This window comes from Parambassis ranga, chromosome 24 (assembly GCF_900634625.1).
Source record: "Parambassis ranga chromosome 24, fParRan2.1, whole genome shotgun sequence".
In the NCBI taxonomy this organism is placed as follows: domain Eukaryota; kingdom Metazoa; phylum Chordata; class Actinopteri; family Ambassidae; genus Parambassis; species Parambassis ranga.
The window spans coordinates 13,479,848-13,494,051 of NC_041043.1; the positions used below are offsets into that span (position 1 = coordinate 13,479,848).

At 42.0% G+C, this 14,204-nt stretch overlaps 1 protein-coding gene across 1 annotated transcript in view; it reads right to left on the minus strand.

Annotated features, from left to right (window-relative positions):
• cd2ap (CD2-associated protein) overlaps positions 1 to 9,988 on the minus strand; it is a 38,488-nt gene extending 28,500 nt beyond the window's left edge. Inside the window, exons 1-2 of the mRNA XM_028397648.1 lie at positions 9,555 to 9,988; positions 827 to 984 (exon numbers count right to left, since the gene is read on the minus strand). Coding sequence (XP_028253449.1) covers positions 827 to 984; positions 9,555 to 9,558 — 162 coding nt within the window. The 5' untranslated portion in view covers positions 9,559 to 9,988. The remainder of the gene's footprint in view (positions 1 to 826; positions 985 to 9,554) is intronic.
• Positions 9,989 to 14,204: the final 4,216 nt, after the last annotated feature.

A 14,204-nucleotide genomic window follows, 5' to 3' on the forward strand; every position in this document is an offset into this window, starting at 1 on the left:
TATTGTCGGGAGCAAAGTTCAACAGCCGGCAGGCTCCTTAGAGGATTAACCATCCATGTTCAGAGACTGGGCCAGGCTGCTTAGCAGATTACCTATCTCACTACGTAGGATTATAGGACCGAAAAAAGGAGAGAGGGCCTCAGTGTAGTGCAGGGGGTTCTCCAACTTTTTGCAAGCCTCCCTTTTCCGTGATTGTTTTTCTCCTCCCATCCTGTGCTCATGCCCCCCAGGGAAAGTGGACGCACAATCACAGTGTCACATTCTCTGTGTAAATATCAGCAGATGCACTCAGGTGCATGATCAACTCATACTAAAAGATGATTCAGTTGTAACTAAGCCACAGTCCAACTCCACAGCTACTGTTATTATCTGCAAAACTAGTTGGGAAAAGCAGAACCCTTTGCTAACAGTGTATTCAAACACTTAAACCTGACCTGCAGGGGGAAAACAAAAAACTCAGGCCATGGAAAATCTAGTACAACTGGGACATCTGCTCACTGTGCTTCATCTCATCAGTTTTTTTTCCTTTTTCTGCAAAAACATTCACACAGTTGCACCATGGAATATTTAAGCATCGAGCACTCGCACACAGGTTGCTTCCAATTCTAAGAAATCAGTGAGGAAAACACTGATGTAACTTGTGACCAACAGCTTTAGCCATATGCCGCTATGGTCTGATCATGCTTGCAGCTTGGTACTATAACAGACAAGAGCACTTAAAAACTCAGAGGAAATGTGTGGTGAGCCCCACACAGGAAAACAAGCTAATCAGATAGAATTTGATATCGTCCAGTAAGTGGCGTGACTGCAGAGCACTTATTCTCACCTTCACAAAGTTGTCAGGGAAAAGGCCCCTTTTTCCATTCAGGTCTCCTTCCATCCAACCATCCTCCTCTATGTGCCGCACGTTCTTGATGATGTCTCCGAGTCGCAGGGTCAGCTCATCCTCATGGAGCGCTTCATACTCGTACTCCACCACAACCTCTGCTCCAGACATCGAGCAGAACGTGCAAGAAAGAGAGGAAGCCAATACAAGAGAAAGGCAAAAAGGAAGGGTAAAGGGAAGTGAGCAGCAGTGAGAGGAAGGGCATGGGGGCAGAGGAGGTGAGATAAGGAAGTTTGGGGAAAGAAAATAGGAGATAAAGAAAACATTAAAACAAATATTACAAAAACGGACTTAGAAGAACATCACAGTAAATTGCTTTTTGCAAAATACAAAATTTTGCCAGCTAAAGAAAAAAAATAGTGATTAGCATTAGAAACACACAAGTAAATCCAGTCTAGAGGCAAGACACACATAGAAATGCGCCTCACAGACCACAAACTGTACACACAGACCACATAGTGTAGTGCAGTAACTGAAAAAACTGATACTGATGCATGCTGGACTCATTGAAAATTTGACTCATTTTAAGAGCAAAGTTAAAGGCCAGCTAAAAGATCAAACTCAAATTTGAAGCCAACCCTCTCAATTAACCCCCGGAGCCTCCCTTCAAACACAGTAACAATGTCTACATGAAAGTTTAGTGCATGCAATAATCTGATTAGCTTAAATACAAAATACAGAGCAACAAACAAACAGTGAGCGAAACAGATCAAAAGGCTGCTTGAGCCTCTAAAAATAATCTGCAGTCTGTCGAGGATTTACAGGTAGAGACGTGTTTTACTACACAGCATGGCCCTTTAAATCATGACTCAAGGCAGAGACTACCCTGGCACGGCTTGCATCACACACTAAGCACAGCCAAAATAAAACAACACACAGGATGCACGGCAAACTTTGTGCCTCTCAAACACACACACACACAGTCAAAACACACACCTGGGCAGAGTCAGTCAGCAATACAAGAGTAACTGCTGTATTTTGGCTCTGCTTCAGCTGCTGGTACAACTATTAGTGTGTGTGTGTGTGTGTGTGTGTGTGTGTGTCTACACTCCATCTGACATCACAAGCCCTGGCAGCAACACCACAGCAGCCTGGGCCCAGATCCAAGGAGAAATTAGCCCGGACTGATGATCTCAGAGCAGCTTTCCCCCTCTATACCCAACACTTTGAGAAGAGGAGCAGCTCAAGGCAAAGAAAGAGGGTGATGCGCCTCCTAAAAGCCCGTCTTACAGCTGAATGAAGAAACAAAAAGAGCAGTCTGCAACGGGGTAAACAAATCAAATACTAAAGAAAGGCTACATGCAACCTGTCGGCTGCCATTTTTTGCAGTAGGAACAACTCACTCATCATGAGTCACAAAAACAAGTCGGAGTCACTTCAGCTTCCTTGAATGACAAGGCAAAAAATAGCTGTAACCATACTGGAAATTTTACACTCCCAAGTAGGAATAAACTGAGGTTTTCCTGTTCATCCCACAAGGCAACAAAGGTTCACATGATTTTAAGGCCTGGAGTATTTAAAGTGTAAAACAACAAGACACACAGATCAATAAAGATACACATTTGAGCCTTGAAATAAGTTTGGTCATGTTGCCCAATCCTACAGAATAACCATGCGTTTAATTTTCTACTCTTGCCCTATACAGTAACATACAGGGAAGGAAGGAAATTAGACATGTATTGGCATGTATACAGGAAAAAGCCCTGATTGTGACATGGTGGAACCTGCAGTTTTTTTGGGGGTTTTTTCATTCTAACTTTTATTACCACTTCTAGTGATTCCAGTAAATTCTACTGAGCAACCACTCCTTTACAGGCCTCTTGTGGATGATCTCAGATCAATCACAACAGTCAGATGATGACTTGCAGTCTTTTGGCAGATGACAGAACAGGCCTGTGGATTCTTGCAGCTGCAAAACCCAAAACTGTGCAACCAACATTCTGACTTACAAATCCACTTGCTTTACTAGTTTCAGAAGGTCAAAGTTTCCAATACCCAAATCCAGCACTCTACTGTGTCCAGAAGAACCAACCACTGTATGCATGGTGCTGTATAAACAGCCTCTGGTGTTTTGTGAGATGAGAGAAACTGTTTTTCCTCACAGTCCAGTGGGTTTTAGTTACAGTGAACTCCCTTTGCACCCTCTCTGGCCACTATCACTGCAAAGCAAACTTAAGACTATATATACACACACTTAAAAACTGCCTAAACACTACACTGTAACTAGCAGGCTAGACACACAAAGTGCAAAAACAGCAGCCAAGCAATACACAAATAAACAGCTTTGCAGATTCCCCCAGACCATAATTTGGGACTATCTGTCCACAGGAAGTGATATGATCTAGTGTAGTAAACAGAGCAGAGGCAATGGAGCAGCAGAATCATACTCCACTGGGTTAATTCAACACACACAGGGCAGCTCTCCTCTTTTCCACGTGGTTGGATGTGGAGCAGAGGGACTTTCTGCAACCACACAGATTACAACACCTCAGTGACCACACAAACACACCCAGCCTGAGGAACGCAGGCCTGTCAAATCCTCATGACTAAAACCTCTTCATACCCACTGACTTACACCGACCTATATACAATGCTTTGTATTTTCCCCTAACATCATGATTCCAAATAGAAGGGGTGTCGTTTCTCAGCTACACCTTTGTAGCCACGTAGTTTAGGATGGAGTAATGTAAGGTGTTTATAATCGTTTTTCCCAAAAGGAATGCAGCAATGTGTGTTTATTTCTGACCACAACGTCTCCTCGCTGCTCCTGAATGAGTGCAGTGAGTGATAGGTGTTGGCCTGTGAAATACCAGCAGCTAAAGGGCAGTGGACAAAGTCTTCTTGGTTTGTTCCTCACAGGAAATGCCTTTCTAAATACATTAAACACAGCCAAAAACAGTCAGCTTACAGGTGGTCAGTGTGCGATTGTGTGTGTGAGGCAGTAACAGCAGCCAACTTCCTGCCAGTTCAGTTCAGCAGCAGCAGGATCCAGGTCTTAATAGTTCTATTGACTAATGAAGTAGGCAAAACTGAGACTTAGAGAAATGAAACTAAGGAAAAGCCTAAACACAATAACAAGCATTTTAAGATCCGATCACAAAATGGCCTTCAAACAGGGTTTACCCCTGAGTTTTATGCTAAGGCTGCAGAACTACTTTGTTCAGTTTGTCCTGGCCATGATCCTAGAATGACCATATCTTGTTTAGCACCAAAACTGGAAGCTAACTCTCTTGCATGTCTCTCTTTCTCCCTCTGTGTCGATGTAGCCGGGTGGATGCAGACCAGCAGGTATTCCCAATGACAGCAGTACAATGTAATGGTCATATTTCTCTCAGTAATTGTCAAACCCGGAGAGCAATCCTGTGGTCAATGAAGTGAACAGCATCACACCATATTTTCCTGAATTCCAAACAAACATCCACAAACAGCTGGAGACAGCAGCACATACTCTCTTATTGCCCTGCCACAACTAGAGAAATGGGTCAAAAAGCCAAGAGCTCTGGCCAAAAGCGCATCGACTAAATGGTGTGCTGTCGAGCAGATAATAAGGCTACAACAAGAGTTAAAGGACTGTACAAGATGAGATAAAACCATGGAAACAGAGGGCACTGGGTGTCTGATCCACTCTACATCTGCAAAAGGACTACATAATTGATGCCAACTAAGACATTTCCAGAGTAATCATGCAACATTTATTTCCATAATATAGAGGGTATGTGCGTGACATCCCGGAATGTGGAAGTCACTGTGATTACAACATTATTTAGGCTCTATGATGCCCTACACCTCCACCATGTGCCATCTTTATTTACTTCGAAGGCTTTTGTAGCCTTCAGGGTTTGCTTCATGTTTGTTCCTAGCATCAATATTAGTTACATACAATGTCAGGACACAGGAGTTCTGGCCCCATGTCAGTGTTCATGGACTGCTGCTTCTTTGGTAAGTTCTGAGGGTCACTGCTGAGTCCAATTTCCTTTAGTGTGAGCAGATAATCATCTGGTTTACTCCCGTTCTTGCAGTTTCCCTTTACCAGCCATGATGCTGGTTGTTTTTGCCACTCAGTGCAAGTTAGTTGTGAGTGTTCCAGGGGCAAATGATGTCTGTGCATACCTGCTATTAAAAGCAGATAGCACATTACAGAGAACAATTTTTTTGACAATAGCAAAACTCCTCTCTGCAAATGTTTATTTTATCCCAATAACAGGCTTGGTCACAGAATCCTCCCTGTCTTTGTGTTATACTATTAAGCATTATCAATACGAGCAACAATGCATAACCAGGGTAGAAATTAAAAAAATAAACAGACTGCTGTTTGGAAATGCTGGCTTCTGATATTTAAGATACCACACAGCAGGGGACAGTAAATGAAAAATAACCTTATCGCCTTTGCCAGTTAAGCGTGGCATTTGATATATTCACTCTAATCCATGAATGTTGCTGGTAGGTACTGTGATCAGCTAAAGCCTGATTTATGCTTTTGCATATGCTCAGGAATTGATGCTGTAGCTAGGGCTGTGAGCAGAGGTATTAAGGCCCATGACGGCAGAGTATCTATATTCTGCTGGGACATTGTAACAACACATATAACACACGTGGCATCATTACTTGACAGTTTCTTAAGTCATGTTCAAATTCTGGAAGGAATGATGACCAACTGTGCTTACTGGTATTTGGCTAAATATCAGTACTGTGAGAAATGTTCTGTTGAAACCTAACCACATATTTAACTGGACACAAACCACACTGCCATGTTACGCCCCGACTGACTGGTCAGCGCAGGTTTTTTAAGCCACAAAGGGAAAACAAAAGTCAGCTGTTTCTTATGTGGGTGTGAAGAAAACAATACGAACGAGACATAAAGTGAGAGATTGTGAGAGGAAGAAGGAAGAACATGAAACATGCTCCAACAGTAACTAGGAAATGTGCTATCTTTCTTGTTAACACTGGTATGACACCTAGGCCTTGGGGAGTGGCAGATGAGGATTCCTGACATATTTGCTGCAGCTGAGACATGGGTGAGAAAGAGAGAGAGGGCTGATGTTAAAGGAGCTACTCCACTTTGGGAATTTTGGCTTGAAAGACTTCCTCTACAGACGTACAAGCAATCCACAAGCAGATGCACATACATACTGCCATAGTACTCCAGAAAAGAACACTTTTTTTTAAATTATGCAGTCCAGAGACCAGAGGTCAGAGAGTAACCAGTCATTAAAAATGGCAAAATAATCCCCAGTCCAAAGCCTGTGGGCAAGGCTTTAAATCTCACCTTTAACCAGGAAATTCCTTGACTATGTGTTAGTTACATTGTCAATCAACCGTGTATTAATCATTGATAGATGTTAATAACTAACTACCCGAGCACAGCACTAGTCTCTGTCTGACCAGAAGTTCCCAGCCTGAGCAACAACTTAGGATTCTGTGAGACATCACAGCATGAACTCTGAAGAGAGACTTTTATAACCTCACACAGTAGTGTTCATCAACAAGGCACCTTTTTATTGAATTATTACTGCCAAAGTACTGGTATATAATGTAATCCACTAGCTCTGCTCTTACGTTTTTTCTTTAAATTTGTTCTTAGTTTTCAGTCCTGCCATTGTGATGGAACATATGGATCTTTTTGCACAAGTTGGAGGCTTCAACGTGAAAAAGGTGGTCAATAAATAATGACAGCTCCTTCCTCAGGGCCAATGTTCATTTTCTCATATGGTGACGGGCAATTACCCGAAACAGAAAAACCACAAAAGTTATTGACCAAATCTTCTGCATAGAGGCTGCATCAGAGCTGAACTTGTATTAACTGAAAGTACTGTGGCTTATCCTATTGTGAGCATTCAGTTTCGCCTGTCTGCATGTCTGCCTGTGTGTATTCTTACTGCCTCTCCAGCATACCTCCATCAAGTCCAGGCTTGCGCTCCTGTTATCAGAAACAATTTATCTTTCTCTCCCCCTTTTTTTCCCACTCAACACCCTGTTAAATAACAGATAATAATACTCACCAAGTGTTTTTGTATAAAGTGTATTTATATTAAGTGCAACAAACAGCATAGCACTGGAAATTTTCTTGACACTTCCTGTGGCAGGTTGGGGTTCAGCAGACAGAAAGGAACTTCCAGGTCATTTTTTTCCTCTCCTCTCCTCACACAATGCTTCCAGGTAAAGACTTTGCACAGTGTGGATATTATATAAAGCCAATAACAGACAGGAGGATGTTTCAGGGGAGAAAGAGGAAGGAAGGAGGCGGGGGAGGCAAGGCCACGCAAGCGAGCTGACTGCCAGACAGCGTCTGCATCAGTGTGCTCCCTGTTCTACTCTCAGTCACTCACACACACACACACAATCAGGAGAGGAAACTCATAACTGCATTCCTTCCCACTGATCTGAGAGGTAGCTGATATGAAGGCTATGAAACTGGCGGCTGTTCCTCCTGGACACCTTTATTTACCCACAGTTCAGTTTGATGATAATAATGCCTCACAACGCCCTGCCACACATTGCACACACACACCTGAAAGCTAACCTTGAGACCAGACCAGCATTCAACAGTGTCTATCGTCTATTGTACAAGCCATTAAGGTTGTCCTGTTTCACATATTATGTAACCAATAGGTCTGTGAGCAAACAAAATAACTATAGCAGTGAGCGAACAATGGCTGCAACAGTCAAAGGCCACATATGTCATGGAAATATGAGATAAGAGGTGCTGCATAACACTGATGTATTGGTGGCGAAATAGTCATAGATGGATGAGACAGGTGTATAAAATTCAACTATTACTACTCTTATGACTGCTGAAAGATGCTCAGCCTGGGTTCCTAAATGATATGATCTACTCTTAATGTTATACACAGCTGAAACAAACAGGATGGAACATGTTTTGTCACACTTTCAGACGTAAAGGGAAGTTTAAAGAGGTGGTAAGCCACAGGGGTTGCAATATGTCCTTTAAATAAATGTACTTCTGTAGATCTTATGAGCAACAACAACCCACTCTTCATTTGAAGAAAAGCATGAGACCAACCCGTCTTTGTAATGTATCTTTTATCACTAACATTACCACCATAGTGGGGAATCAACACCAAACACAGGCTGGTAAATATTGGTTCGAGTTTGGTAAACAGATACGATTGGCTGATATCCAGCCATTGTTTCAGTGCTTCTGTGGAATTAGTTGTCCATGTAATTTTGACGTGGACAGTTCATATCCATCTTGGCACCTGTATTTGGCTTGTCAGCATGTCAATAAAGGAAATCATTATTAAAATAAAGACAAAAAGATACAAGACAGAAATCTGGAACACACCAAGAACCACTGTTCGCGCACTGCAACAAAACAAAGTCCAGTCAAACAACCAGTGGCAGACTGTGTTAAGTCTAAGCTAAATCCAGTAAAGGCATCCATAGGACTTAAACACACACACACACACACACACCGCTCAGACATGTTGAAACACGGCTCAGATATTCTTCAGCAATGAGCTCCTTGATGAAAGACATACCAAAAGCCAAGTCCAACGCATTACACACTCATGTGAGACTAATGAACTATAAATGGACACTGGGCCGTTCACGTTAGGATCTTTTTTTTTTTTTTATTGTCGTCACAGTTTCCTAAATTATCACGACAAGGCTCTGAAAGTGCAACAACCTCAGCTTAAAACTTGTAGTACAGCATAGCAAAGTCAAACAAGTCCTACTGCACACAACCACGCTAACCACCACAGTCTGCACATCCACAACCATGCAAGACATAGGCTTCCTGATGCACTACAGGGGGGGGTCTGCTACCTATATATATATATATATATATATATATATATATATATATATATATATATATATATATTGAGAACGATCAGTGCATTTCCTCTGCATGCAGCAGTGTAGGATGATGAAATCACACGGAAATATATACAAAACCAGCATCACTCATGCTGCTTCATTGTTGACACATACCTACAACACCACAGACAATAAGCTGGGTGTAATAAAAAAAGAAAGAATGATGTGACACCTGTGTGAAAATGTGTAATGACTGTACACCAGAAAAAAAAGAACTCTGGCCCAGATTAAGTGGAGACATTAGTTACATTAGGGAACTTAAAATAAGGAAAGGATCACACAGTGTGCACAATAAAAAGTATCTTTATTAAGTACCTATTATCCTTAAAGAGGAAGTTAGCCTTTACTGCAAGAAGACACATACTTTAATGTCAGAAGTTTCCTGTGTCTGTGCACAGGAAACTACTGTACAGAGTTTGGATTACTGTGCACAGCCTGGTGGGAATACAGTAGGATATATATGTGTATTTTTCTGCTTTTACTGTAGTATCATGGCAGTAAAGTGGCTTTGCAGAGGCCTTGTTGACATCAGCTTTGAGGTAGCTCATGTTAACATTGGCTAGAAATGCAGCCAAATCCAAGGATGGAGGTGGCGTTATCCAGTTAACCAGGCAAGCTAGCAAGCTAGGCTAACCAGCTAGCTTACAGGCTTGCTAACTTTTAAGTCCCCCTGCGCTGGCTAAAAAAAAAAAAAAAAAAAGCTAATAGCATGATATAAGTCACTGACACATGGGTTTAAAGCCTTTGCCGGGGGTTCTGGTTGTTTTGTAGCTTGAGTCGAAAAATAAAACAACACAACACAAGCGCCACATCATGGAAAACTCACCCATTCCTGTCCTTCGCAACGCCTCGCTATCAAACGATGGGAATCTCTTATCCAGCAGCCTCTCTGCTAGCTAGCTTAGCCTCAAGAAGCCAGGTACGGGACTGTAATCAACCTCGAAGTGTTTTTTCCTATCGATTCACTGCCGAAAAAAAAGAAGTCAAAGAAGCCGTATATCCACTCGTCCTTGCCCCAGCAGCAGCAGCAGCAGCAGCAGCGGCGGCGGCGGCGGCGGCGGCAGGCAGCAGCCTCCCCAGCTCTCTCTTGATGGTGCTTCAAGATTATGCTGTGCAGGAAGTTAACCAGGAGTCTCCACCTTTCTTGGACTCGCCTCCGCGGCTCGCTGCTGGCTGCCCGATGCCTGCATCCACCAAAACAGTAAGTGTCTGGAAACGTCGCGATGTTTCAATCCCGCGAGAGAGAGAGATTTTGAGTGGAGTGTTGATCCCCACACTGTTACTGTTACTATCCCATTCATCCAGCAAGTGCAGTATCACTACTGTACATGTGCAGGCACGCCTGGTCTGTGTGTGTCTGTGTGTGTGTAGCTCCTCCTGTTACAAACTTTTACAATCATCCACCAAGTATCAGTCTTTCAGGAGCTTCAGTTTTTTTTTAAAAAAAGAGGCAACTCTTAGTAAAGAATGAGTAATTTTTGCATAAATAAAAGATTTATTCTTTACTTGTGCAAAATATGAGCATTTTTTCCCCCAATTTGAGCAGATTCTGTCAACATATTCCTGAGTTATTGGCCATATTTATAAGAAAGGTTTGGATATATGGAGGTGATCGTGACCTTTGACCTCTAACATATCAATTTACTTATTCATTTATTTATGTAAACTTGTGTGCCAAATGTAATCATAATTTTTTTTTAAAAAAAAACCTTCAGGTTCTCCTGGTGTTCATAAGAATGGATGGACCTGAGGTCACCAGGATCGTGACCTTTGACCTCCATTCACTGCCTAATGTTCACAACATATGATGATGCTGAAGTTATGTAAATGCAAATTCTTTATAGAATCAAGAAGACTCAAGAATCTTTATTGTCGCTATGCAAGGCACAGTGAAATTTTGTTCAGCAGCTCTTGGCTTAGGCACACAGCTGGACACATAATAATAAAAGAGAGACAGGCTTAAAATGTCTCAGTCTGTTGGTGTGTGTTCTGATGCTCCTGTACCTCTGTCCAGAGGGAAGAGGTACAAACTGTTGGTGTCCTGGGTGGGTTTGGGTCTGCAGCTATACGACCAGCCCTCCTTTGAATCCGGCTGTCGTGTATGGAGTCCAGCTATGGGAGAGGACTCCCCCCCCCACAATCCCCTGTGCTGTCTTCATCACCCGGGCCAAGTCGTTCCTGTCCTGTGCAGTGAAGAGACTGCGTCCTCTGTCGACCGGTTCTCCCTGTAGGTGAACCGATGTCTGTCCAGAGTAGCAGGAATGACGTCCTTGATGTGGCTTAGGACGATCCTCTCAAAGCACTTCATGATTACCAGTGTCAGAGCAAAACATCATAATCATATATTATAGCGCATCTGTGCAACTAGAGGACTAAAAAGCAGCATGCATGCAGCTTGACTGATGTACTGTACAGGTTAGCTGCCTGCTGTGGTTAGTTGGTCAGGGTGAGAATCAACGCTTCTATATCAGTCTACCAACAGAAAGCAGGTGTTGGTGAAGGTGATGATAAACCTCAGCTGTATATGTGGCATGTTTTCCTGCTCTATGATAAAAGTGATGAAAGTGTTGTGAGTGTATCTCACCCCACAACGGTGTCAATCAGTGCTTCTGATTTAAATCCCATGTGTGTCAGCCATGTTTGAGTCTTACTGATTGATTTTGCACACACACCGGAAACAAAGTTTTATAAATTCCCTGCTGAAAATATTTGGATAATCATTTTCTATACTCTGCTGTTGAAGGCCGAGGTCCACAGTCCTGCCTTTGGTGTGCACAGTGTAGAGCGAACAGTTAAAACAGGAAGTAGTTGAGGTCAATTTCATCCTGAATGGAGTCATTTAAAGTGAAATGTCAACAGGTTTCAAAAAGCAGTGCAATACACAAATGTTACGCAAATGCGTTTGACCACAGAAATACAACACACACACACACACACGCCTCATTGTTATCCGCACTAAATGAAACACATTTGGACAAGTGGATTACGCTAACTGCTGTCATTGATGCAAACATGTGGGATTTCTGTTTTGTTGTGCACGTTTATGCAAATATACCCAACGTGGGAGAACATAATTACTTGGGAGACTGAACAAATGTCAAAACATTACAAGGAAAACAAATGAACAGGCCACTGGTGGCATTAAAGCATAGCAGCAGTATTATCGAGAGCTGAATGGTGTCATTTTATAGACTGCCACTCAGGTCTTACTGTTTCTACAGGGATCTCTGATCCGTGTTATTATTATTATTATTATTATTATTATTATTATTATTATTATTATTATTATTATTATTATTGTTGTTGTTGTTGTTGTTGTTATTATTATTGCACAATGCATTGCAATGCATTACACTTTAATACAGACAGAGACAACTCCAGTGGCAAAACACTTGTGGCTTATTGTAGTTCTGCTCCACTTTGAAGGACCAGAGCCCCCCCCTGTGGGCAACATGTGACATTACAAGCAATTTCTGTATTTCCGCCTGAATGAATTACATATGTACTGTTTATATTGTAGCTTATGATGTGCTGCTATCTCTGTTTTCAACAAATGAAGATCACCTGACTGCTCCTAATCAGCTCACTTATAATGTTTGATTGTATAATGACCTTAAATTTGTTTTCACAAATTTCAGTGAGATGTTCAAAGACCTGCCAGCGCTTTGTACAGGCTTTTCTTATTACAAGGTAAATAACACGTTTTTTTACCTCTTTTGTTTAACTTAAAATTCATTTAAGTATGTGCAATAAATATAATAATAATATGGGGTATAGCACTGTCCTTCATTTCTGGTGCACCTGTCTCAGGATAAGGTTGCCATTGACACAACAGATCACAGAGTAGGCTGACAGTTTATTTTGTTGTTATAAGAGAAGAAGTGCAAAAGGATTCTTCATACATACAGCTGTAGTTTGACATCTTGTATTTTTAACTGCATTTATGATGCATGAGGTGCAATGAACCATTCTGTCCAGCAGAGGTCATGCTAAACTTGTTAAACACTGTGAACCCTGCACACAAGCAGCAGCACTGATACTGTGTTTAGACTGTTAAAACAAGTCACATCAATTTAAAGAAAGTTTTTTTTTGTAGTTTTGACACTTTAACTAGAAATAATTGTTGTTTTTGGGGCACAACACGTCTGCTAGCTGGTGATGAGTGGGCTGTGAAAGGTTTAGTTGAGCAGTCATTAAAAGCATTATTTCACACATCCTGGGTGACAGCTTATAGAATCCAGGTACAAACAGGGTAAACATGTCCAAACAACAGATAATAGACTGGAGTGGAAACACAATGCATCACACAAATAGTTTCCAACCAGTCAAGGCAGCTTAAATATTAACACATTTGGATTAGTAATGGCGAACACAGACCCTACACAAGTATACTCTGGCAGTACTGCTTCGGTCCTCTGTGCTACTGCAACTTGGTGTCAGTGTCAAAAATATGCTGCCAAAGAGTAGAGCTGGCAGGAGGAAGTGTTCATTATCCTGCAGCCAGAACCTACAAGGTTGATGATGACCCTCGTGTCTTCTTCTCGTGTGTGTGTGCGCATCCATTTTTTGTATTTTTACCTGCAAAGAGAGATGACACAGATAAAGCTCATGTTTTAAACAAGATGGCCCTGGCAAGAGTTTAATGTCCCACTGTAACACTTCTGTCACTGCTATAGAGGCAGCTGCTGCGATGTGGGAATATGATAACAAAGGAAGAACCACAGTCAGTTGATGTAAACAAGCCTAAACAACCTGTCTGGCCCACCTTCTGTGGAGGTGGGCTTGACTTAATAGCAGGGCTAGGTACATCAGGTCAAAGTTTTTCTTTGTAAACAGCCTGTATGGTCGCCTGCCTGCTTCTTTTTTTTTACAGATGTCACTAAAACTATGAAAATAATAGACCCGAGTTGTAATAAACCGGAATTATCCTTTAAAAGGGATTACGATAGCAGTGATTAAAGTGTTTACCAGGCTGCGTGTTTGTGCATAGGGTGGGCTGCTGTTTGTGGGTGTTGATAGTAGTGGCTTGTTTTAGAGGATTTGTGTGTGTGTGTGTGTGTAGCAGCACAGTTGGAGCATATCTGATTTAAGAGGCGGCCATAAAAAGACAAACACATGCAGAAACACTCACTCTCTCCCTTTTTGCATATCTGCACGCACTCTCACACACCAATATTATACCATATATTCCTCTATAATACCCTGTTTTTACCCTTAGTACTATAAAAGGCAACTTCACCCAGTAACTGCAGTCTGAGGATATGTGCGGCCCTGCAGCTACTCGAGCTGTTTGACCCACTGAACGTCAGCTCTGCTCTGCAGCATGACTGAGCAGCAGTGTTTGACAGGACAGGCAGTGTATGGGCAGCACATCCTATGCAGCACGCTCTGTGGCCTCTCTGATTTGTCTCCTCACAATGAAAGCATTTTCTATCACCACCTTACTTAAAGAAGGATTGAATTACGTTTCAACGTT